General features: G+C 36.3%; 11 protein-coding genes across 13 annotated transcripts; 4 read left to right on the top strand and 7 right to left on the bottom strand.

Annotated features, from left to right (window-relative positions):
* Positions 1-256: 256 nt before the first annotated feature.
* LOC108142322 (larval cuticle protein 65Ag1) lies at positions 257-747 on the bottom strand. Its single transcript, XM_017266076.2, has one exon. The coding sequence runs from the start codon at positions 709-711 to the stop codon at positions 403-405; it is 309 nt and encodes a 102-aa protein (XP_017121565.1). The 5' UTR covers positions 712-747; the 3' UTR covers positions 257-402.
* Positions 748-2,054: 1,307 nt separating this feature from the next.
* LOC108142476 (larval cuticle protein 65Ag1-like) lies at positions 2,055-2,543 on the top strand. The gene is made up of 2 exons (XM_017266360.1): positions 2,055-2,244; positions 2,304-2,543. The coding sequence occupies exons 1-2, from the start codon at positions 2,123-2,125 to the stop codon at positions 2,500-2,502; spliced, it is 321 nt and encodes a 106-aa protein (XP_017121849.1). The 5' UTR covers positions 2,055-2,122; the 3' UTR covers positions 2,503-2,543.
* On the top strand, positions 2,088-24,162 carry LOC108142171 (larval cuticle protein 65Ag1-like). Of its 2 annotated transcripts, XM_041707925.1 has the most exons (3): positions 2,088-2,128; positions 23,649-23,752; positions 23,812-24,019. In XM_041707925.1, the coding sequence occupies exons 1-3, from the start codon at positions 2,123-2,125 to the stop codon at positions 24,002-24,004; spliced, it is 303 nt and encodes a 100-aa protein (XP_041563859.1). In that variant the 5' UTR covers positions 2,088-2,122; the 3' UTR covers positions 24,005-24,019. The 2 variants fall into 2 exon arrangements, with proteins under 2 accessions (XP_041563859.1, XP_017121345.1); XM_017265856.2 differs by lacking the exon at positions 2,088-2,128 and having other exon boundaries at positions 23,643-23,752; positions 23,812-24,162.
* LOC108142483 (larval cuticle protein 65Ag1-like) lies at positions 3,925-4,359 on the bottom strand. Its single transcript, XM_017266368.2, has 2 exons — positions 4,198-4,359; positions 3,925-4,138 (listed from the first exon to the last, which is right to left on the bottom strand). Exons 1-2 carry the CDS (start codon positions 4,308-4,310, stop codon positions 3,940-3,942), a joined length of 312 nt encoding a protein of 103 aa, XP_017121857.1. The 5' UTR covers positions 4,311-4,359; the 3' UTR covers positions 3,925-3,939.
* Positions 5,297-8,764, bottom strand: LOC108142482 (larval cuticle protein 65Ab1). Its single transcript, XM_017266367.2, has 2 exons — positions 8,721-8,764; positions 5,297-5,667 (listed from the first exon to the last, which is right to left on the bottom strand). Exon 2 carries the CDS (start codon positions 5,665-5,667, stop codon positions 5,353-5,355), a length of 315 nt encoding a protein of 104 aa, XP_017121856.1. The 5' UTR covers positions 8,721-8,764; the 3' UTR covers positions 5,297-5,352.
* Positions 8,350-10,324, bottom strand: LOC108142174 (larval cuticle protein 65Ab1-like). The gene is made up of 2 exons (XM_017265859.2): positions 10,014-10,324; positions 8,350-8,437 (listed from the first exon to the last, which is right to left on the bottom strand). Exons 1-2 carry the CDS (start codon positions 10,294-10,296, stop codon positions 8,406-8,408), a joined length of 315 nt encoding a protein of 104 aa, XP_017121348.2. The 5' UTR covers positions 10,297-10,324; the 3' UTR covers positions 8,350-8,405.
* Positions 11,839-12,256, bottom strand: LOC108142173 (larval cuticle protein 65Ab1-like). The gene has a single exon (XM_017265858.2). It carries the CDS (start codon positions 12,219-12,221, stop codon positions 11,907-11,909), a length of 315 nt encoding a protein of 104 aa, XP_017121347.1. The 5' UTR covers positions 12,222-12,256; the 3' UTR covers positions 11,839-11,906.
* Positions 13,336-20,572, bottom strand: LOC108142172. The gene is made up of 6 exons (XM_041708460.1): positions 20,565-20,572; positions 20,000-20,101; positions 16,492-16,638; positions 16,219-16,418; positions 13,703-13,979; positions 13,336-13,627 (listed from the first exon to the last, which is right to left on the bottom strand). Exons 1-6 carry the CDS (start codon positions 20,570-20,572, stop codon positions 13,426-13,428), a joined length of 936 nt encoding a protein of 311 aa, XP_041564394.1. The 3' UTR covers positions 13,336-13,425.
* On the bottom strand, positions 16,050-16,698 carry LOC108142475 (larval cuticle protein 65Ag1). Its single transcript, XM_017266359.2, has 2 exons — positions 16,492-16,698; positions 16,050-16,385 (listed from the first exon to the last, which is right to left on the bottom strand). The coding sequence occupies exons 1-2, from the start codon at positions 16,620-16,622 to the stop codon at positions 16,190-16,192; spliced, it is 327 nt and encodes a 108-aa protein (XP_017121848.1). The 5' UTR covers positions 16,623-16,698; the 3' UTR covers positions 16,050-16,189.
* LOC108142481 (endocuticle structural protein SgAbd-6) lies at positions 18,298-18,852 on the top strand. 2 transcript variants are annotated; one of them, XM_017266365.2, is made up of 2 exons: positions 18,298-18,474; positions 18,536-18,852. In XM_017266365.2, exons 1-2 carry the CDS (start codon positions 18,392-18,394, stop codon positions 18,729-18,731), a joined length of 279 nt encoding a protein of 92 aa, XP_017121854.2. In that variant the 5' UTR covers positions 18,298-18,391; the 3' UTR covers positions 18,732-18,852. The 2 variants fall into 2 exon arrangements, with proteins under 2 accessions (XP_017121854.2, XP_017121853.1); XM_017266364.2 differs by having other exon boundaries at positions 18,302-18,470.
* On the top strand, positions 21,003-22,059 carry LOC108142474 (endocuticle structural protein SgAbd-6). Its single transcript, XM_017266358.1, has 2 exons — positions 21,003-21,270; positions 21,792-22,059. Exons 1-2 carry the CDS (start codon positions 21,125-21,127, stop codon positions 21,979-21,981), a joined length of 336 nt encoding a protein of 111 aa, XP_017121847.1. The 5' UTR covers positions 21,003-21,124; the 3' UTR covers positions 21,982-22,059.
* Positions 24,163-24,832: the final 670 nt, after the last annotated feature.

Below are 24,832 nucleotides of genomic sequence, written 5' to 3'. Positions count from 1 at the left end.
TAAAAACATTTAAAACTAAAATCCCAGATGTATAAATTTGATCAATTTATAATTAAATATCTTTGAAAATTTTTACCCAACAACCAGGACATTAATGTTCCCTCCATTAATGTATCTGTATAAAGTACTCCCATTGCTTTGATTCACCATCATGTTTCTATTACGATAAGTAGAATGTCGAACTCTTCATTTCGAAATAATTAATTTGAAATAATTAAAGCTTTAGCTAAATAAAAGTAAAAGCACTTAATATTTGGAAATTAGCACATGTTTTATTGTTTTTCAAGTTATTTTTCTTATTTATAAGTTTCAAAAAGGTAATTATTTGTTCGATTTGTATCTTTGATCCATAGGGTTAACTTTTAACATTTTTAAGTGAAATTCCCTCAGTTCTAGTTAACTTTAAAGATGGGGAATGTGCTCGCCCTGGGGTTGGAAACCGTTCTCGTCGGCCACGTAGGTTATCGCGTAAGTCTGTCCGTCGTCTCCCAAATAGCTATAGGATCCGGCCACCTGAAGAACATCCTCCTCGGGACCCAGGTTCTTGATTGAGCCATGCTGCTCCTGCTTGGTGCCGTCGCTCGTCTCGAATTTGTAGTTATAATTATCGGCATTAACCTCGGACACCAGCTCGACGATTTCTGTGTCCGGGGCAGGCGCTGCTAGGCAAAGAACAATCGAAACGCAGGCGAACACAAGGATGCACTTCATCTTGAGTAATGGTTCCTAAGAGGCTGTCTGGATTCACTCGAGATTCCAACTGCCTGTTTGCAAAACCTTTGGGGGCTTTTATAGGATTGCAACAGCGGAGGCTGAGACAATATCTAATGAAATTAGCACTTAAAGCTAATTCTCTTTAGCTCGATATGACTAGCTTGATCTGAGATCGGGCGGTGATAATTAAATATCTAACAATTGAGGATTAAACGCGTCAAAAAATTGACAGAAATAATTTTGAAGGGTACATACAAAAAACAAAAATAAATATCCATGCCGGTCAAATACTTTTTCTGTTTTTTTTCGATTAAATTTCGATGCAGATAATTTATTAGCTCAAATTTACGTTGTCTTTAAGTCAAGCTAAAAAATTTCTGACTTGACATAAGCAGGGATAATTACTACACGAACATATTAAAAATGTTAAATGTGCTTTTCCATAATATTTAAGTAATATAAGTCTCATACATACGTTTAATGACCAGCACTCTAATTAAAATGCCTTTATGCTTATTTCAGTAATAGTAAAAGCACATTGCTTTTTTTTATTGAAACTATCAACTACTTAATAATTTACTTTGGTAATTGTGGAGGTACAATTCATATAATGTTTGTTTTGTTTGTTAACAACTTGCTCAATTTATTTCATTTTGTATTTTCCACTGAGCGAGTGCAAAAGCTAATTTCGGCAAGCCAATGTTTGAAGTTATATTGAATATTGACGCTACATCATTACCGATTAGAATGATTTTTGAATGAACTGCGTATGACGTGTATAAGAAAGAAAGAAAGCTCAATTTAAGAATGGGTCAACCATTTTATGAGTTGAAACAGCGAAGCAAATTTATCCAATTTTTCTCGGTCCGTCCTACGGCAGCTTTGGGTTTAAGGCGTCCGTCGATTAAGTTCTTTGATTAGTTTTTATACGATTATTTATTTTATACGATTATTTATTTTATTTATAGAGTGTTTTTGTGATGCTTTAAAAACTCAATAATATAATTATCAAATTTTGACTTTGATCTTATTTTACGTTGATATAGTGGAAAACAAAAAATACATATGATAAAACAGAAAAGAGACAGCTATAGTTTACTTGATAAGCAAAATTCAGATGAACAGAATACAGTTGCAAAGCGAATATGACAAACTATATAGAAAATGGTCGATTTACATGTCAACGCTTTTGGCTTTTAACGATTCAGTTGTAGGCCGAAATCCATTTCACACATTTATCGCATTATGTTTTATACACTGACTACACGTTTGACTAGTTTGGCCGCGTTGGGCTCGGTCGACAAATTTTGGCCATCCATCTATAAAAAGGGCGTCCCTGCCATCAGACAGCATCATTCGTCGTGAACTGTTCGATAACCGCAGATCAAAACACCAACCACCAATCACCATGAAATTCCTGATTGTCTTCGTCGCCCTCTTCGCCCTGGCTCTGGCCGCTCCTGCTGATAAGGATAAGGCTTCAATCGTGAGATCGGAATCCGATGTTGGACCCGAAAGCTTCAAATACGAGTAAGTTGATTGAGAGCTGCTTCAACAGGACGCCTAACTGACTTTGCCTTCATTATTAGCTGGGAGACTAGCGATGGCCAGTCGGCTCAGGCCGCGGGTCAGCTGAAGAACATTGGATCCGAAGACGAGGCCATCTCCGTCCAGGGCTCCTACAAGTTCGTGGGTGATGATGGTGTGACCTATGAGGTCACCTACATCGCCGATGAGAACGGATTCCAGCCCCAGGGTGCCCATCTGCCCGTTGCCCCCGAGGCCTAAGTTTAAGGAGTTTAAATAAATTGTTTGTAAAATATTCTAAATTTGTGAGTCTTTTAAATCAATATGTCTGGGCGTGGCCCTGGGTTCTGGGTAGGGGGTACATAGAATCCAATACAGATATTTAAAATAGCTAAGTTACCAAAAATTTAATGTTAAGATATTATTAAGTTATATGAGCCGTTACAAATCACATATATAGTTGTGAAGTATAATCGTTCAATAAACATTTTTAGTGGCGTATTCAATCTTTGGTGTAGCTCACTTTTGAACTACCATATACTCTATCCAACAGAGGTGTTTAACATTTAAGCCCAAAAACAATTAACTCAAACTGCTTAAAACAAAAAGTGCTTTTTTTCGCCAAAAAAAAAAAAAAATTGAGTGGCTAGTCTTTTTTTAGAGATCAATAAATTAAACTGGAATAATGTTAAAATTATTCAAATTTAATTTCCCATTAAATCCATACACAATACAAAAATTAAAAAAATGGGGTAGTAAATAAAATATCTGGCAATTGAATTCTAAATCTTTTAATTAACACTTAAAATAAATATAAAATCGTAACATTTAATACAAAATGATTTCATAAAAAATACTTTAAATACGTGAAAAATATTCGCTTTAAATTATCTTCTATTTGTTTTGAATCCATTTTAAATTTAAATGTACACATTTTTTATTTCAGGTATATAACGCAGATATTAAAATCAGTTCCAAAAATATTCAAATGAAAAAAGTATTTATATTTATAACAATAAAAACCGCAATGGATGAATATGTAGAAAATACTTTATTTACTACGTTTTTTTTTTACAAAAATTCATCACTTAATATTTAAGCAATTATATTTCAATTTTTAAATACAAAAATTGTATGCTTCTATATTCAATTGATTCATTTAAGCTCAACAACGATATATTTAGATAAAGTTAAGTTGTAAAGAAAGATAACAGATATATTAAAATATAATAGTTCCGTTAAAACATTTTATACACAGTAAATATCTGTTAGAATAACATACATACGTCAATGTCTAGTTTCAGATGATTACGCCTTAGAATGTATTTAATAGAGCTTTTGTTTTTGTAAGCTACACGAGCTGATTTGGTATGAGTAAATGTGTTATTTTCTAATTAATACCTAAGTAAATATATCTAAAGAATTTCTTAATTTAAAGGTGAGTGGACTTAACATGGCCGTAAAGTTGAGCCTGCCATATACATTTAGGAAAACATGACCGAAGAAATGACTTACGGTTATTTTTCTTTAATTTGTATGAGAGGAAGTTTGTTTTCTGAGTGTAAGATAAAAATTGTTTAGTCTTCATTGGATTTTGGGTTACTTTTTCGTTGAACCCAGAGCAACGCCCAAACATTGTCATTTAAAAGCCCAACAAAAGATTTTTTTTTATAAACAATTTATTTAAACTCCTTAAACTTAGGCCTCGGGGGCAACGGGCAGATGAGCACCCTGGGGCTGGAATCCGTTCTCATCGGCGATGTAGGTGACCTCGTAGGTCACACCATCATCAGCCACGAACTTGTAGGAGCCCTGGACGGAGATGGCCTCGTTTTCGGATCCAATGTTCTTCAGCTGACCCGCGGCCTGAGCCGACTGGCCATCGCTAGTCTCCCAGCTAATAATGAAGGCAAAGTCAGTTAGGCGTCCTGTTGAAGCAGCTCTCAATCAACTTACTCGTATTTGAAGCTTTCTGGTCCAACATCAGAATTCGATTTCACGATTGAAACATCAGCAGGAGCAGCCAGAGCCACGGCGAAGAGCGCGAGCAGGACGATGGCGAATTTCATGTTGAAGTCGATGTAGATCGTTGAAGACTCAAAGAAAACTATACTATTTTGGCCGTACTGTCTGCCTATTTATAGTCGGCTCATTTGGATGCTGTTTTAGCTGATATGGCGCTACAGCAGCTAAAACTAGTTTAATGCCCTGCAAAGAAGAAACGCGAAAAAACCCATTGAATGCGACTATGAATTTGGAGCCCAATGGGCAGATGGTTGTTAATACACATTGCTGTTCTCAACAAGATTACCTGTTATGCTCTGATGAATAACAAAACCAAAAGTTTCATCCAAAAAAAAACACCCGAATAAAACGTGCTGTTAAATATATGCAGCCCAAAGATATGATGCGTTTGTAAAATAATCAGGTAAAGGAAAATAAAAAATTTAAATATGTCTCTTGATATATTTTTGCGAGCAATTTTTGAAGGTAGACGTTGATTTTGTGGTAAGAGGTGTTAACTGTGCTCAAAATGTTTTACCGCAAAATTTAGGTGGGACTGGGTTGCGATTAGGTTTTGACATAACTAAAAAATAAAACGCAATCCCACTTGATTTTTATTAAAAGTATTAAGTTTTTTGTTGGCTTGATATTGGCTATGATACGGGTTAGGTTATAAATTTCTATTGTAGTCTTTAAGTATTTGTTGTTGTTTTGAGAGCATCGATTCTCCACAAATCTTTTCCGTCGGCGCCGCAAAATCGTAATCACTTCTCCTCGTTTTTCTTAGCAGGCAGAACCAAACATAAAGCAGCAAATATAGCTGACGCAGATTGTTATAGATCCAGCTTTCACTATAAAACGAGTATATTTCGAAGCTAAGTCGATATTCCGGCATATAATGGCAGCACGCATTCTTATAAAATAAATTTCAAAACCAAGTAGCTAAATTTGATGTAGTCGTCGAAATCGTCCCGATCCGACAATAGAAGGACTTTCGGGCAAGTCTCATCCAGATAGCTTTTAAACTGAAAGATCTTATTTAGTGAGTCCATTTTCGTTTTAACAATTTGATTTTTATTTCACATTTTCATTGTATTGATAAACAACTTAAGCGAGTGGAGCCACGGGCAAATGGGCACCCTGGGGCTGGAATCCGTTCTCATCGGCGACGTAGGTGACGGTGAACTTCTCGCCGGTCTTCTCATCCACCCAGGAGTAAGATCCGTGGACGACGGCGGCCTCGTGATCGGTACCAACGTTCTTCAGGACACCATCCTGGTCGATCTTGGTGCCGTCGCTGGTCTCCAGGACGGAGCTCCACTTATCGGGCTGCACATCGGAATCCAGCCTCACAATACCGGCTTCGTTGGGGCGGGCCACGGCCAAGGCGAAGAGGGCGACGAAGACGATGAGGAACTTCATGTTAAGGCTGGATAGAAAGCTGGTGACTGTCTGATGCTCCACTGCAGTTGGGCGGGGGCTTTTATACGCCAAAATTCGCGAAATGCAAATGCCAAATGTAGCTCAAGATTTGGCGAAATGCAAATGAGTTTTGCTAATATTTCTATACCGTTTCAAAAGGTATTTTAATTTTCGCTAGTTGTTCGTAGTGCACAGTAGGAAACATCTTTAACCTTAAATATGTTATATTTCGATCATATTAAGTATATATTCTTATGCTGGATATCACTAGGCGAGACGATTCAAACATATTCAAACAATCACGTCAATTTCATTCAATGCGATTTAATCGAAATATTTATAAGTTATTTATTTACGTTGTTAATTTTTTACGTGGGACAGGTAAAAGTGTGAGTGCCGTAGAATGAAAAAATAAAACGTATTTGTTTTTAAATCTTAAATTTTGTAATTCTGGTTTAAAAATGTCTTCATGGCTTTCTGTATGGTATGCTTAATGATTGAACGGAAAATTATATATAAATGTTTTTGATTGAAGCAGTTTAAGTGATTGAAAAAATTAAATTACCCATGTTCGGGAAAAACAAGACAAATCAGTAATCTTTTATTTTTTTTTCCACTATGACCTATTTTTGTTGCGTTTGGGAGTTAGGCACCTCCGTTCGGAAAGAGAAAACGGCATTTATTTATATTTATATATTTTTTTTATTTCTATTTATATTAATATGTGACAACATATGGATAATTTAATTTTACCTTTTTGGATAGGCTCTTTGCTTCAAATCTTTTCTTTGGTTTTTGTACTGTTTCTCCTGAGCTGAGAACGAGAAAAAGATTTCTGATCCGATCGTCTCTAAATGTCCCTCCTCCTGGCCGTGAATTCAGCTAGGAATCCATTTTCGATTAAACTATCAACAACAGATTCCAATCACGTGATTTGAGCAGCAGGAGCATCCAGTTCCACGGCAAAGGATGTAATCGTTATGGACTAACTATAGCTATTGTAATTAGTCCGCTTAAATGCTTACTTTAGCTTACCTGTCTCTACAGTAAGCAAAAGTATAAGTATAAGTATAAGTATAAACATAAAAAACCCATTGTCATTGATTATTGTCAATATTAATAGGTGTTTTAAATAATATAAAATGTTAAGAATAATAATAAATAGCCACTTATACATTTGTTTTTCTTTATATAATAGTCACTATCTTTAGCATCCTTGATCCATACATAATTTTGATCAAGTTGATATGCGTAGAAAAGACCCTTTGCTTTGCTTTTGCATTTTAAAGAACTCATTTAAAACAGAACATTAAATACATTTAACAAGATAAGATGGAAAACTTAAAGTAAATAGGTACAAAAATATTTTTATACCCTTGCAGAGGGTATTATAATTTCAGTCAGAAGTTTGCAACGCAGTGAAGGAGACATCTCCGACCCTATAAAGTATATATATTCTTGATCAGCATCACTAGGCGAGTCGATCTAGCCATGTCCGTCTGTCCGTCTGTCCGTCCGTCTGTCCGTCTGTCCGTCTGTCCGTCTGTCCGTCTGTCCGTCCGTTTATATGCAAACTAGTCTCTCAGTTTTAAAGCTATCTGCATGAAACTTTCCCAAAAGTTGTCTTTCTATTGCAGGTAGTATATAAGTCGGAACGAGCCGGATCGGACGACTATAGCATATAGCTCCCATAGGAACAATCGGAAAAATAAATGAAAAAATTATAACTTTGCTGTTTTTTAATTTTTTGTTTAGTTCTTCGAAATATAGCAATGGTTAAATATTTCAGAATTATGGTTTAAATTTCATCAAAATCGGACGACTATAGCATATAGCTCCCATAGGAACAATCGGAAAAATAATTGAAAAAAAATTATAACTTTGCTGTTTTTTAATTTTTTGTTTTGTTCTTCGACATTTAGTAATGGTTAAATATTTCAGAATTATGGTAAAAATTTCATCAAAATCGGACTACAATAGCACATAGCTCCCATAGGAACAATCGGAAAAATAAATGAAAAATACTTATAACTTTTCTGTTTTTTACTTTTTTGTTTAGCCCTTCGACATAAAGCAATGGTTAAATATTTTCGATTTACGGTTTAAATTTCATCAAAGTCGGACGACTATATCATATAGCTCCCATAGGAACAATCGGAGAAATAAATGAAAAAAAATTATAACTTTTCTGTTTTTTAATTTTTTGTTTAGTTCTTCGACATTTAGTAATGGTTAAATATTTCCAATTTACGGTTTAAGTTTCATCAAAGTCGGACGACTATATCATATAGCTCCCATAGGAACAATAAAAAATATAAAATAACTATCAAATAATTGAGCTGCAAATCATCATAGCTTCAATGTTTTTAAACTTATACGCAAGTAAATTATAATTTTAATGTTTTCAAAAATGTTTAATTCTTGCAATAGCTGCAAGGGTATATGAACTTCGACTTGCCGAAGTTTGCTTTCTTTCTTGTTAAATTAGATTTAAAAAGCTACTACTTTACTACTATTTTTTGTTAATTATATTTAAGTAAGTACTGTCTTTTGTAATGTCTGATTATTAGTTCCATTCTGCATTGCAAGTTTAGTTAAGTTATTGAAAGAAATGTGTGACCCATAGTCGATCAAAATACCTATCAGATATCTTTTTTTCCCAGGAGAAATAGTGAGTTAAAATTAGTTTCAAGCTATTTGTTTTATTTTTTTACATTTTTATCGTATTGGAGAACAACTTAAGCAGTTGGGGCCACGGGCAAATGGGCTCCCTGGGGCTGGAATCCGTTCTCATCGGCGACGTAGGTGACGGTGAACTTCTCGCCGGTCTTCTCATCCACCCAGGAGTAAGATCCGTGGACAACGGCGGCCTCGTGCTCGGTACCAACGTCCTTCAGGACACCATCCTGGTCGATCTTGGTGCCGTCGCTAGTCTCCAGGACGGAGCTCCACTTATCGGGCTGCACATCCGAATCCTGCCTCACAATTCCGGCTTCGTTGGGGCGGGCCACGGCCAAGGCGAAGAGGGCGACGAAGACGATGAGGAACTTCATGTTGGAGATGGGTGGTGTTTGTTAGATAGCTGGGAACTGTCTGATGCTCAACTGCAATGGGGTGGAGTATTTTATACGATTTGCGAATTGCGAATTGCAAAAGTCAAAGGTGAAATAAGTCATTGAGCGAATTTGCCAAAAATTATGCCAACCGATATTAATGCTTCGACAATAGTATCGCGGATTTATTTGCATCTGTTCCGGTCAAACTGGAAATTAAAGCAGCGGCTGCACTCCAATAACTAAGTTAGCAGCCAAAACTGAAGCTCAAGCAGAAAGCGAAACTGAATCCGAACTATTGTCGTCGAACCAGCTGGACCAGTGCATCCGCAATAAAATCAACTTGCTAACACAAAATCTAAGGCCAAGATCATGCCGATGTTTTCCATGTTGTCATGGAAGGCAAGTTCATCGATTGTGCACATCAATTTTAGTCATATTTAGCTTTTAATAAGTGGGTACACTGCGAGCAGGGGAGTCGGTTTTCGTTATAAACAATTTATTCAAATCAAAAAATATCTTTAAAGAATTGTATTATATAATCAACTTATCGAATTTTTACTAATCTTAAAAAGCAATGTGGAATTTAATGCCGACGACCTGGGCTTAATTTCCCATATTTAAATGTAATATTATTTATTGTTACGGAAAATCAAAACAACTTCAATGTTTTTAGACAAAGGTATGCTTCTAAAAAAAAATATATGTGCAGTTTTAATGAATATAATATTGTTTTCATATAATTAATAAACAATCCAATATTTCCAACTCCGAATTAATAAATTTGAACTGGAACAGCCTAACACAAAGATACAGTTAAATTTAATTAAAGCATATATTGTTTATTTAAATTGTCAAATACAGAAATCATAAACAAAATTCTATCAACGAAATATCAACAAAATCAAAATACCTGCGTCTTAAAAATTTGATAAGATATATATATTTTTTTTTTCTGTGCAAATTCATGCTCTAAAACGTATTTGTTATTGAATTATTGTTCTTGTTTTAGCCAAGAAATGAAAAATATCCCCATTATTTTTAACTGGCCAAGAAGTTTTTTTTTATTGTTTCACTTAAATTTAATTCAATATGACCTTATATTAATATGTGCATAAAACCCTTATTCATCATCAGATAGCGGTTAGCTGCATGTATCCATTCGAAGTGCTGGGTTTTTGTTTAAGGGTGCCAGAATCAAATAAAAACGCTTCCGAGTTTTTGCAATTAAAAATCAATTTATTTTAGTCTTTTAAATAGTTTAAGCAGCTGGGGCCACGGGCAAATGGGCACCCTGGGGCTGGAATCCGTTCTCATCGGCGACGTAGGTGACGGTGAACTTCTCGCCGGTCTTCTCATCCACCCAGGAGTAAGATCCGTGGACGACGGCGGCCTCGTGCTCGGTACCAACGTTCTTCAGGACACCATCCTGGTCGATCTTGGTGCCGTCGCTGGTCTCCAGGACGGAGCTCCACTTATCGGGCTGCACATCGGAATCCAGCCTCACAATACCGGCTTCGTTGGGGCGGGCCACGGCCAAGGCGAAGAGGGCGACGAAGACGATGAGGAACTTCATGTTAAGGCTGGATAGAAAGCTGGTGACTGTCTGATGCTCCACTGCAGTTGGGCGGGGGCTTTTATACGCCAAAATTCGCGAAATGCAAATGCCAAATGTAGCTCAAGATTTGGCGAAATGCAAATGAGTTTTGCTAATATTTGTATACCGTTTCAAAAGGGGTTTCAGTTTTGAAGAGATGTTCGTATCGCACAGTTAGAGACATTCAATATCCAATAGTTTATTGTGTTCCGATCCAACTAAGTATATATGTTCTTGATCGCCAACACAAAGCAAGACGATTCAAACATGTAGGTCAATCTGTTTCCATGCGATTTAATCATAAGCATTTACAAACATTTTTAGTTGCTTCTAGATTTTGTAACTAATGAAGTTTAATGAAGCTTTGTGTTTGGACACTAACCAAAAATAAATAAATTTAATTTTTAAATAATTAATAAATCTAGCGAAGGTAGACAATAAAGTTATGTGAAACTAGTTCAATGTTATTTATTATAGTGTCAAAATTGTACGCCTTGTGCAGCTAAGATATAAACATTTATTGAGACTTAAAGCCTCAAGAAAAATATTGATAGTTTATTTTTTCTGTTCTTATACACAAGAAAGTATTTAAAATTAATTGAATAAGATTTAAATTGAATAACAAAAAAGCAACAAAATTAATAAATGTATTTTATTAAATCCATATTTATTTGTATTATTTTATAATCAATAATAAAACATTTGTAACAAACTTGTAATTAAGTTACAACCACAGAGTTAAAATCATATTGACTGAAATAATCATCTTATAAGCTTAAATTTTCAGATAAATAATATCTGTTGACGGACGTCCACGTAGTGACAATGAGCATCGGTAAGTGTACGCAAGAGGAAATGGTGCTGGAAATGCGAAAAAAAATGTTTTTGAATTTTAGAGTTGTTCGGGTGGAGTAAAAGTCCTACTTTATTTATCATATTTAAATAAAATTATTACTAACTTCTAATTAAAATAAATAACATATTGATATCCGAAATTTTTGGAGTTGGGTTCTCGCTTTTTTGATCCCAAAATAAACCAAATTATGAAATTATTTGTATATCCATGCAGAGGGTATTATAATTCCACGCAGTGAAAGAGACATTTTCGACCCTGTAAAACATATATACTCTTGATCAGTCTGGCCATGTCCGTCTGTCTGTTAATCCGTTTCTACGCAAACTTGTGTCGCAGTTTTAAAGTGTTCAGCGTGAAACTCTCACAAAAGTTGTATTGCTGTTGCAGGTAGTTTAGAAGTCTGAACTAGCCGGATCGGAAAGGAAAAAAATATAACTTTGCTGTTTTATAATTTTATTTATTTTAAATTCTGTATTTTTCCCTCTTCTTAGTTTTTTTGGATAGGAATAGTTTAATAATTTACGCGTTTAATTGTGTTCAAATCGGAAAACGGTATCATATAGCTGCCATAGCAACGATAGAGTAGTTTAGTTGGCCCGTAGTAACATAATTGAAAAACGTTTTTCGTTGAGCACCCCAAAAATGATCAAAAATCTTTTCGAATATTTGCAATTAACAATCGATTTATTTTAGACTCTGAATAAACAAATTTCGTTTTGTGATCAAGGACAGTTTAAGCAGCTGGGGCCACGGGCAAATGGGCACCCTGGGGCTGGTATCCGTTCTCATCGGCGACGTAGGTGACGGTGAACTTCTCGCCGGTCTTCTCATCCACCCAGGAGAAGGATCCGTGGACGACGGCGGCCTCGTGCTCGGTACCAATGTCCTTCAGGTTACCTTGCTGGTCGATCTTGGTGCCGTCGCTGGTCTCCAGGTTGGAGCTCCACTTGTCGGGCTGCACATCGGCATCCAGCCTCACGATCTGGGCTTCGTTGGGGCGGGCCACGGCCATGGCGAAAAGGGCGACGAAGACGATGAGGAACTTCATGTTAAGGCTGGATAGAAAGCTGGTGACTGTCTGATGCTCCACTGCAGTTGGGCGGGGGCTTTTATACGCCAAAATTCGCGAAAATGCAAAAGTCAAAGGTGGCAATGAATTCGGCGGATTGCAAATGAGTTCTGCTAATATTTATGTAGATCTGTGCCGATCATGAGCGCATCGTTATTTCAGCATTGTTTCCGGTCAAACTGGACTGGTCGCGTCAAACTATTGTCGTCCAACCGGCTGCATTCGATGGCTGCGTTTGGGTGCGGATGAAAGGGGTGAGTCCACCGGTCGCTGATCTTTCGAGCAACCTAGAGCTTTTATTTTATACGTCTTATATTATTTCTATTCCGCAGAAGAGTCTTTTTAATTGCTATAACAAATGCATGCTGACAATGGAAACGGCTTTATGTATCTCACATACTATGGTTTATATTACTGTCGCCATTAAAGTAGTTCATGTCTTTTTAATTAGCACAAATCACATGTATGAAGCAGTTTACCAAAATGTACGAAACTGAACTGACTCCTTAAGCTAATTTGAATTTAGTTGCTTTTTTACTATTTTTTGGAGCCATTTTTAAGTTTATCTAAATAAATGTTTGATAGCTATGAGTACTTATAAAAACTATATATTTTTTTTTTAATTTGTTTGCACACTTCACTATTTTTATTTAATTTGTTTATTGAAGTAAAACTCTGTAATATCTAAATATTTTTTGAATGAACCAATAAATGTTCAGGCCATCTCCGATAGAAAGGGAAATCGTTCATTATAAAACGAACATAGTTTTAGCCATATACTTTTGTAATTATCACCAACAAAAATGTTTGAAGATTTGATCTTTTGTAGTCGACTTATGTAGGGTTCTCATCATTCTGAATATATTCCTACCTTGATGTTTTTATTCATATGATTTTTGAATTTTTGTTTAGTTTGCTCATTTTGACAATTATCTTTGAAAACTGATCAAGATTTAATGTATGTAAGGTAATTCACTATTTTGTCTATCACTAAAAAGAAACAAAAATTGACTTGTCGTACTGCACAAAAGAGCAAAACTGAAATATCTGCAAATGTATTGATTGAAGGGGAAAGTAAGCAGTCGGGGACTTGTTCGATTTTCTTGCCGCGTTTATTTAATAATCAACTAGAAACCATATACATAGAACAGCTCTCGGTTAGCGAATCGGTGTCCGTATCCGCTTAGTTGCTGATGGGCACATTGGGCAGATGGGCACCCTCGGGCTGGAATCCGTTCTCATCGGCGACGTAGTTGACGGTGTAGGTCTGTCCATCATCGGCCACGAAGGAGTAGGATCCGCGGACCACGATGGCCTCCTGCTCGGTGCCCACGTTCTTCAGCTGGCCCTGCTCCTCGTGCTTCTTGCCATCGCTGGTCTCCAAACTGCAGGGGAGAATGGGAGTTTAATCCGGGTTTACGTCTGGCTCGGCCAGTAATGACTGGCCCTCGGGGACTTACGCAAAGTTGTAGCCCTCGGGCTGGACATCCGACTCCAGGCGCAGGATCTGGGCTTCCGCATCGGGGGCGGGGGCGGCCAGGACGACGGCGAAGAGGGCGGCGAAGACGATGGCGACTGTGCACTTCATGGTTATTTTTGTTTTTTGAGTTTGGGTTGATTGGTTGAGGATTCGTTGGGAACTTGCGACCGAACGGCTAGTCAACGTTACTTGATTTGTGATGTTTATGGCCCTGTCCAGACGTTTATATAGTCGGATCGGAGGCCGCCAATCGAAGAAAAGTCAGTCGAAAATAAAAATGACTAATTACACGCCGAGCACCAAAGCCAACAAATTGGCTTGAAAAACGCACAAAAACAACACGAAAAAGCACAACAACCATACCACGGCACAAATAATAACGTAAAACAAAAACTTCTAAGGCAAACAAATCGACGCCGTTTTTAGGAAATACCTCATCATCATCATTTGCATTTTTCGTGAATCAATCAATCCAATCGCTTCCAAGTCGAAGACAACGAGCCAAACATTTTTGATAATCCATGGGTATTTTGTATATTTTGTGGCAGACTGGGACAGGTAACTTGCCCTGCAGCAATAGAAGCGTCGAGCTCAGAAAACATTGGTGGATCAAATCAAAAGCGTGTTTTGGATAAAAAATGGGCAGCTAATCAATGAAAATTAGCAACAAGTGCATTTCTCTAAAAATAAACGACATCGAACGAAACAGGAAATCTTAGAACGCTTTAAATGATTACAATTTAAGACTTTACTAGTTAAGACTTTAAACAAAATGTAAATATGATCGGCAGAAGAGTTTTTTTCTAACCATCATCTTTTGCTATTTTTAAAACTAAACAAAATCTTTATTTCAATCGAAACTGTAAATAAAGGAAAATCTTTTGCCTGTGCCAAATTTGTTATACCCTTGCAGAGGGTATTATAATTTCAGTCAGAAGTTTGCAACGCAGTGAAGGAGACATCTCCGACCCTATAAAGTATATATATTCTTGATCAGCATCACTAGGCGAGTCGATCTAGCCATGTCCGTCTGTCCGTCTGTCCGTCTGTCCGTCTGTCCGTCTGTCCGTCTGTCCGTCCGTTTATATGCAAACTAGTCTCTCAGTTTTAAAGCTATCTGCATGAAACTTTCCCAGAAGTTGTCTTTCTATTGCAGGTAGTATATAAGTCGGAACGAGCCGGATCGGACGACTATAGCATATAGCTCCCATAGGAACAATCGGAAAAATAAATGAAAAAAATTATAACTTTGCTGTTTTTTAATTTTTTGTTTAGTTCTTCGACATTTAGTAATGGTTAAATATTTCCGATTTACGGTTTAAATTTCATCAAAATCGGACGACTATAGCATATAGCTCCCATAGGAACAATCGGAAAAATAAATGAAAAAAAATTATAATTTTGCTGTTTTTTAATTTTTTGTTTAGTTCTTCGAGATATAGTAATGGTTAAGTATTTCAGAATTATGTTTTAATTTTCAGCAAAATCGGACGACTATAGCATATAGCTCCAACAATCGGAAAAATAAATGAAAAAAAAATTATAACTTTTCTGTTTTTTAATTTTTTGTTTAGTTCTTCGACATATAGCAATGTTTAATTATTTCAGAATTATGGTTTAAATTTTATCAAAATCGGACGTCTATATCATATAGCTCCCATAGAAATAATAAAAATATATAAAATAACTATCTTATAATTGAGCTGCAAATCATCATAGTTTCAATGTTTTTCAGCATATACTCAAGTAAATCATAATTTAAATATTTTCAAAAGTATTTAATTCATGCAATAGCTGCAAGGGTATATGAACTTCGGCTTGCCGAAGTTTGCTTTCTTTCTTGTTTTTATGTTGTATTTAGTTTGTAATTTTTAATCGTCTACAGTTTAAGAAGTTTATTGTTTATGATTTTTATATAATATACTATATTTAGAAGAAAAGTTAAATCTTTTACTGAGTTACATTTTATTCAATAAAACCCCGATAAAAGAGTATTTAACAATTATTCATTAGATTCCACTAAAAGAGTTTAAAATAGGCAGATTTTAGAGAAAGATAAGTATTTACATGCGGGAATTGAACTATGACTAAGTCTTTATAAGAACTATTTAGCTAAAAATTCATAAGTTAAAATTATACACTAAACTTTCGTTTAACACAAAATTCTTAATTACTCTTTAATTATGACTAAGTCTTCTTGTTTAAGTGTAATTAGTTTAAGTGTAGAAACAAATCATGGTAAAGTTTAATGGTTTTAATTCTTACCATTTAAGCTAATTTATATAAGGTTATTGCAATTTAAATTCCCAATTAAAAGACCAAACTAATTCATGAAATGAGTGATTTTATTTTATTACATTGATGCTTTTCAGCTGAAACTTAAACATAGTTAACACAATTATGCTGGACTGGAACTAGATTGGCGAAGGACTTTCGATCGGGTTCCTCGTGGGAGTCTGGATTCGAATTATTGAACAGCCCTGGGCAGATGGGCACCTTCCGGCTGGAATCCGTTCTCATCAGCCAGGTAGTTAATGGTGTAGGTCTGGCCATCGTCACCCACATAGGCGTAGGATCCGCGGACCACAATGGCCTCGTGGTCAGTGCCCACGTCCTTCAGCTGGCCCTCCTCCTGGTGCGACTTGCCGTCACTTGTCTCCACGCTAAAGAAAACCAGAAACCAGTTAGCAAGCGACCTTGACACAGTTGGGAATATGGGTAACTGGGGATCGGGGGATCTGGGGATCAGGGGATCTGGGGATCACTTACGCGAACTTGTAGCCCTCGGGCTGGACGTCGCTGTCGAAACGGAGCACCTGGGCTTCCTGCTGGCTGGCCGGAGGAGCTGCCAGGACGCAGGCAAGAAGGCAGGTGAAGGCGATGGCAATGGTGAACTTCATCTTGGAGTTGGGTTGACTGAATTACTTGGCTCAAGTGCTGGGTTCGAGGAGCTTGCAGGCAATGCTTGCAATTCGCTCGGTGAGTGGCCAATTTATACTCCTTGGGCCATGTAATGCAATGCGTGTAAGTGGCAATTATCGGCGCAAAAGAAACCGAGATCCAAAAGAGTGAGAGTGGGAGTGGGAGAAACCAGTTTCTCGTTTTGTTTCCTTTGACCCACACTGGTTACCTAACCAGTTGCTGGATGCTTTGGCTTCGGCTCGGCTTTTAGCCCGGTTCGCTGTTTTGCGATTGATTGATTGCCCAGCGACAAGATACACAGATTTCATTTGTCTTCAACAAATTAACTACAAAGTGCGCCCTGCCCAGGCAATGAGTTGCGTTAGTTGGGCTAAGAAATAGTCAATAAACTGGGGAATTGGGTCACAGCGAATATGGCTCAAGTGCAGGCGAAATGCTCGGCCTAATAAAAAAAGACTTTGCCATTTCCAATTTCAATGTCGCTGGAATAAAGATTTCCGTGGGATCTGTACAATAGTTTACATGTTTATATGCCAGTCTCGGTAGCTGCTTTCTGACTCTAAAGTTATAGTAGACATGGGTAAATATGTACATAAGAGTAGTTTTAAGACCCCCCGAAATTAGTCAAGACTTAAAGCATTATTGTCATTTGCTGAATAAAAAAATGGACAAGAAAGAAAAAATAGCTGACTACTGAATTCAACATTTTCTAGTTATTATTTAAATTCAATATTAAATCATAGTGTGTAATACAATGTATTTTAAATTTAATGTTGAACATTTTATTTAAGTGCATTTTTAATTATTTTAAATATGGCTTAAATTTAAATGAAATTATCAGATATTAATATCAATTTCAAAAGTAGTTGTATAAAACATTTTACAAAATTTTAATATTTTAATATTTTTAATATTTAATAACTAAATCAAAGTGAATAATATTTAAATTGAGTACAAATTAGTTGTATTTACTTTTTTTTTACCAGTTTGCAATTTTGTGTTATTTAAATAATTTTCTTTATAATTTTTGTCGACCAATGGCACAAACGACTTTAATGCTTTTGTGAATTATCCAATAGTTTTAAACCCTCTTTTATAATTCTAATTTTTTTTTGATTAACTAAATTAAGTAGTAAAAGTATGGAAGAAATTTTGAAATTAGGTAAAAAGGATAGGTATAGGAATTCTTAAAGTACAATCAAAGTTAAATGCGTTTTAATGGATTTAGAATGTGTTTAAAATTATAAATGACAGAAACCCAACCAATGGTATAGCTATTAATTAGAAAACAATAAAAATACAAAGTAAAAAAAAGTTTCGCCCAAAATAATTATTTTCTTCGCAGAAATTTAGAAGACCAAGTTTAAACAATTATGAACCCAAGTGTTTAGAAGCTTCAAAAATCAAACAAACGCCTTTAGCGATTTTAGAGGGTTAAGGCAACACCATTTGAACTTTTTGGAGCGTCTTCGCAGCAAATTGTTTGCTTTCAATTTCATTTGGACTTGATTTGCCTGCTGCTTGGCAGCCACTCGAGTCATTTGGATATTCGCATTTTATTACACACTCCGTTAATTAGCCTGGCTTTTGCGTTGGGCTCAGTATGGATTGCATGTGGATATATTGAATGGCCTTTGCGCAATCCGAGTTAGTCGCATGCCCGGATCGGGACAGGACAGGTGATAGATGGCCGGATTAACACTACTGTTCGGCCTTATCCTGGCCAGCTTCTGCGCTTGCCCCTCAAATGCCGCCGAGACCGGCCAGACCGCCCAGATTCTGCGATACGAGAATGCCCATTTGGACAGCGATGGCTATGCCTTCTCGTAAGTAGGTGGCTTAGGGTCAAGGCCAAGATCGGTATAAATAGCTCTCAGAAACTTCCCTGTAGATTCGAGACCAGCGATGGAATCTCGCGTGAGGAGAAGGCCACTCTGAAAAATCCCGGTACCCCCGAAGAGGCCATCGCCGTCCAGGGCAGCGTCAATTGGGTGGGACCCGATGGCGTCCACTATAAGCTTAATTATCTGGCCGACGAGAACGGCTTCCAGGCCCAGGGCGAACATCTTCCGCAGGTGGAGCACTGATCACGTGATAGCTTTGGACTTTGTTAGAAAAAAAAAAAAACAAAAGTAAAACCACCGAATAGCTGGAGGAGGCGGGCATACAATAGAAATTAAATACACAATAAAAGAATATATACAGATATTTATATACAGATATTTATATACAGATATATATATATATATATATATATATATATATATATATATATATATATATATATATATATATGTATGCTAAGTATATGGCGGGGCATAAATTTTCACCCATCCAAATTGAATTGTATTCTAGGTAGGGAATTAGCATATACGTTTGTATCTTCCAAACCCGTTTGCTCTTCGCGCCTGAGTTGTGAACTGTATGCCGTAACCGAGAAGCTGCGATCTTCGATCCCCTGATCTCCAATCTACGGCAGCTGACCAAACCGGTTCAATAAACGCCAAAAAGCACCCAACAAAAGTTGCCAAAAAATACAGAAAAAAAACTAAATTGAAGAAGCTACATAGCTGCCAACGAAAGTGAGAACTCCGGGAAAAGAGGCATTTTAAGGCAATTAACCCAGGCTCCTCTCATTTATCAATGTAAACTGCAAAATAATCAGTCCTGTCTTAGCCTAGACATGTCAACCTACACAGAGGAAAATTGTTAAATGGTTGAGACAAATACTGGATAAAAAAAAGTTTAGTTAAAAATTGTCTGGGAAAAAAATACAGTCAAGTCAAAAGTATATTTTTCTCAAACACCAATCGATATGTTACGAAAAAAGTGAAAAAATATAAAAAATATCATAATTTTAATAGGAAACAAGCAAACAATAATTTTAAAAGTATAAATAAATTTAAGTGCTTTTTAGTAAAATAATAAGATCTATAAAAATACATGTTAAAGAATTTGAATTACTTAATTAACTTAAAATCTTGTTTACAATAATACTCATTTATAACTAAAATCATCTAGTTTATAATATTATTATTTGTTTTGAATTACAATAAATAAATATATAAAACAATTCGAACAAAAATTTGTTTCTTTACTTTATATTAATCTATTATTCTTTGCGCCTTTTGATTTTCATCTACTTCTTGCTGTGTACCAGTCAAAGTTTTCTAAATGATATGATAAATGATAATAATATACTACGGCAAATGACCTGCAATAGCATTACGTATACGCCCCGTTGTATTGTAGGGCATAGCCCAGCCTCAGTCGGCTGATCTTTGTATTGGCTTTTGTTGTCTGTTTAGCTGGTAAAAAATCGTTTTTATTTTATTGACTAAGGTCATCAGCCAACACTCGGGCTGCTGACGATGGAGCTGGCGCTGGAGATGTAGATGGAGATGGCGATGATGATGATGATGATGAGCCGCGTAATCTTGAATCTCTCGTGCCGCATCTTCACTTGAACAGCAAATGCAGCTGACAAGCCATGGCGTTGGAGGTTTTTGTTTCGTTTCGTTTCGATTTCATTCGAGATTTTTGGAGGTTAAATCGCCCAGCCTTAATCGGAAATTGTGTCAGTAGTTAACAAAGCTCAGGGCGGAAATGCTTGGATATCTCCCAACAAGTTGCAGTTTGGTAATTGAAGAATTAAATTATTAAGGAAATACCCGCTCATAAAACATAAACTAAGCATCTATATCGTGTGCAATTAAATCTCAAGCTCATGGGAATTCCGCGAATCACTGAACTCGCTTCTTCTCCCGTTCTTTGCTTAATTTCCTGAACACATTTTGACTAGTTAACCTGTCTTCACTTCCTCACTGCTCAGTTGTCTTGGGCTGCTAAAATCCAACCCATTTTTTTTTTTGTTGGACTCGGCTAATCTTTTTCAACACAATTTGTTGATAAGAGCAAACATAGCCATTGACCTATTGCCACAGATCTAAATGTGTGTGCCTGTGTACTTGTAGACAAACACGCGCATTGGCCAAATATTTATTTTTTAAGAGGCCCAAACATTTCATTATCACTTGCTCCATCATCTTCAGATTCGATTTTACTTTCAGCTCCCGTGGCGGGGCAATCGAGATGAGATTCGAGCGCACATCAAACGCTTAATGGTCTTTATATTTTTTTGGCTTGTTCAATTAAAAGCTTAAGACACTCACGCTCACACACAGTTGCCTTCAATTATATGCGTATGGGTAGATAATTGTGTTAGCATTTAAGGTGTTTTTTATGGGCTACCTCAACTTCACGGATCACATGTCGCTGTGTGTGTGTGTGTGTGTGGTTGGTAGCATTTGGAGTGTTGGCCTGGCCAGTTATAAATAGCTCAACACTCATTACAGGGCGCCACATTACTCGTTAGTGCCTAATTGTGATAACTACCGGAGCGTGCAGTGCAAACTGAAAACCAAACCCAACACAGGACCTTTTGGAAAGTTTTAAGAAAAAAAAAACAAACCAAGTAAACATGCAGTCCTCCAGCATTTGTGTCCTGGCTGTATGCGCCTTCGTTCTGGTTTCCTCCATCAGTGCAGCTCCTTTGGATGACTCGCAACATGCCACCATCCTGCGCTACGACAACGACAACATCGGCACTGACGGCTACAACTTCGGGTGAGTGTGAAACGGATTACTACAACAGTATTACACCGAGGATTGAGTTTAAAAATTATAAAAATTGTAAGGTCTAAGCTAGTAAAGAAAAAAGTGCTTTTCCAAAAAGGGTTCATTTGTACTTAAGTAACTTAGGTATTTATATATTTCGAAAATTCCTAATGCTCATTTTAATTTAAATAAATATTCAAATTTAAAATATTAATAAGCTCTGCTAAAAGAAAATAAAACGGATCTTTTTATGGTGAACTTAAGTTAAATATTTTTATTCTGCATAACATATATAAAAAGGATTTTTTCTAAATATGAGCAGATAAGTGTTTTAAGGTTATTAGATTATGGCTTGATGTTAATTTGATGAAATTTAAAATATTAGAAAATGTTAAAATAATAACAAGTTTACAATTTACAAAATTGGTTAATTGATAAAATACGCATATAATTAAAATAACGAAGCCTTTAATGTAACGCAGTTTTATGGCAACTTATTGAATAACTGGAAATGCTATCTTCCATTTCAGTTACGAGACCAGTGATGGAGTCACCCGCCAGGAGCAGGCTGAGCTGAAGAACGCCGGCACTGACCAGGAGGCACTCAGCGTCCGTGGTTCCGTCAGCTGGGTGGCTCCCGATGGACAGACCTACACTCTGCACTATATTGCCGATGAGAACGGTTTCCAGCCCCAGGGCGATCATCTGCCTCACAACTGAAAACAGTCATTTGGTTTAGCCAGCATTAATCAGTATTTGTTCATTATGTAAAATAAATCAAGTCTTAAACTACAAAAATTTGTTCGCGTTTTTTATCTATCTAAAGAAAGTGCCTTGTTAAAGTTAGAACGGCCCTTGAACCCGGATCACTATGCGATCACTTTGCTAAATATGATATTTATAGTAGGGCTACAAATATCCATAACGCGTTCCAAGCGAAACGAAAAGAAAAGTATGACGCAAGTGGTGGTAGATGAACAGGCTCTCTTTTGTTCTCTTCACATTTTCCATACGCACCGTTGGACGTCGCAATGCGGTATGCCTCGTCTTGTCTGGCGACTTCGCCTGGATGGCCTTCGGCCGGCAGAAATTTGCAAATTTTTGGCACGACGAAACTTGTTTGGGTTTTTGTTGTCTTTGTAATTAATACATAATTAAAGTGGCGCATATTGAAATATGTGCGAGCTATCTGGCCACAAATGAAAACGAAGTTTTGAAGGTTAATTTCAGGCGTTGATTTAAATTTCATGCGATGCTAATGAAATTTGGAAGATGCTCGACAAAAACAACATAGAGCACACAGAGCCAAGCGGGCATATTAATTTGCATGAAATAAAAAGCGACAATGGTCAAACTAGTTTTGGAATAAACCGATCGACCGCATTGACTTCGGCTGTAGCTTCTTTAAGCTGGCTCAGCTGCTGACGTAGTTGCTATGTCCAATTGTGGGTTGAACACTCTTTGGCTTATGTCTTTTTATTTTACATATCCATTATCAGTGGATAGAACTTTTGGCTGCCGTTACCTAAAATTGAAGAAAATAAAAATATGTATAATTTGCAGGGCCTTGTAGGTAAATTTAAAAATTTGGGTCGATTTAATGCTGTTTGGTAGGAAAAGTCATATAAAAAGTATTAATAAATTATTTAATTAAAGTTCTGATTAATCTGTATTTTTATATCTCTTATTTAATTTAATTGTGATTTTTGTATCAATGATTTTATCATTTCAGGTGGTTCAAGCTTCACTTAATGAGAGGCATAATATGCAGCTAAGCGAGAATAGGCATCGCATTAAAGCTATTTAAATAAACATCCAAATGCATTTTCTGGGCAATTCCACGCACGGTGTAGCCTTTTAGTCATATAATATAAATTTATTTTAATTCCTGTTTAGTTAAGATCTCGGGAACTATAAATTCCTCCCACAAATAAAAAAAAATTTGAGACGACTACGTTTTTGCTATGATGTGAATTATGCGTATAAATATTAAGCAAACTTGAAAAACAGACCTAACGTTCTTATATGTTTATTTAAAGTACTATCTACATTCATTCTGCTTTTGGTCATTTGTTGTTATTGATTAAAATGGCTCTATAAATGGATATGCAAAATTTAAGTTAATATTATTCATATATAGTTTAATTTGCAGCATAATAAGCAGCTAAATCAGCAAGCTTCGCATTGAGCTATGTAGGTGCCCAAACACGTTTCCCATTGCATTTAGCGAAAAAATGAACCGATTAGCAAACCATTTATGCTCGCAATGCAAATTGCATCTCGGATTAGTATGTCATTTATGTATAAAAGTGTTCAACCTGCAGCCAATCGATATCATTCGCATCGAACTCTTCGAGATCAGCAAACGAGCAAAAATTAAAATGAAGTTCCTGATTGTCTTCGTCGCCCTCTTCGCCGTGGCTCTGGCAGCTCCTACTTCCGAAATCCTGCGATCGGAATCCGATGTTGGACCCGAAAGCTTCAAATACGAGTAAGTTGATTGAGAGCTGCTTAAAAAGGATACCAAACTGACTTTGTCTTCATTATTAGCTGGGAAACTAGCGATGGCCAGGCTGCTCAAGCCGTGGGTCAGCTGAACAACGTTGGATCCGAACACGAATCCCTTGCTGTCCATGGATCCTACCGCTTCGTGAGTGATGATGGTGTGACCTACGAGGTCAAGTACACCGCTGATGAGAACGGATTCCAGCCTCAGGGTGCCCATCTGCCCGTTGGTCCCTAAGTCACTCAAAGTGGATTACCCAGTTCCTTGTTAATATCGTTTAACTGCCACGTCCTTTCATTTGGAAAGCAAGAGATTCTAAGTAAAAAAAAATAACTATTAAAAATAAATTGTATACCTGAAGAAACTCATTTCAGCCCATTGATAGCATTGCTAACAATTTTTATTTAGGCCAGTTTTTTTACTTTTTGAAAGCTTGTTAGTAGGTTTTAACTGTAAATTTGCATAAGATATTTTTGTGGCAACCTTCCCTTAAGTGAGTCCCAAAAACACATCTTAACAAGAACAACTGCAAAACATCCCATTTCCATTATTCATATTTCTTTGTTGCCCAGTGCTTTACGTATTTATAAAAAAAAAACAAATAAAGAAGAAAAATAATTCATTTTTATTATAGTTTAATAAGAATATTGCTCGATAAAATGGAGCTATAACCAGTCCCAATGCCTTTTTCGACTATATTTTATAACATTTTGTTTTCATATGTTGGTCGTACTTCCAGAATGAATAAGTCACATTTGGTCAAGTAATTAAACATTAAAGCCTTCTAAAGGATTATACCATGGTGAAACTTTTTAAAAATATATTTTTCTTAAGCGATAGTTTACATTTTCATAAATATCCTTTGAAGCGGCAAGGTCGTATATTCAATATTTTTTGAATGGCAAAAAAAAAAAACTGTAAAACTGTAACGCATTTTTCTTAAAAAATGTAAATTTTGCATTGTTAAAATCTAATTTTTTAACCACAAAATTAGCCATTGTTGTTTGTTTTTTTTTTTTTTATAAAGATTGTTTGTTCCAATACAATCAGAAATAGTTTTAACTT

This window comes from Drosophila elegans, unplaced genomic scaffold, assembly GCF_018152505.1.
Source record: "Drosophila elegans isolate 14027-0461.03 unplaced genomic scaffold, ASM1815250v1 contig_208, whole genome shotgun sequence".
NCBI lineage: Eukaryota > Metazoa > Arthropoda > Insecta > Diptera > Drosophilidae > Drosophila > Drosophila elegans.
The sequence above is the reverse complement of the archived record's forward strand: the minus strand, read 5'-3'. Positions and strand labels throughout refer to the sequence as shown.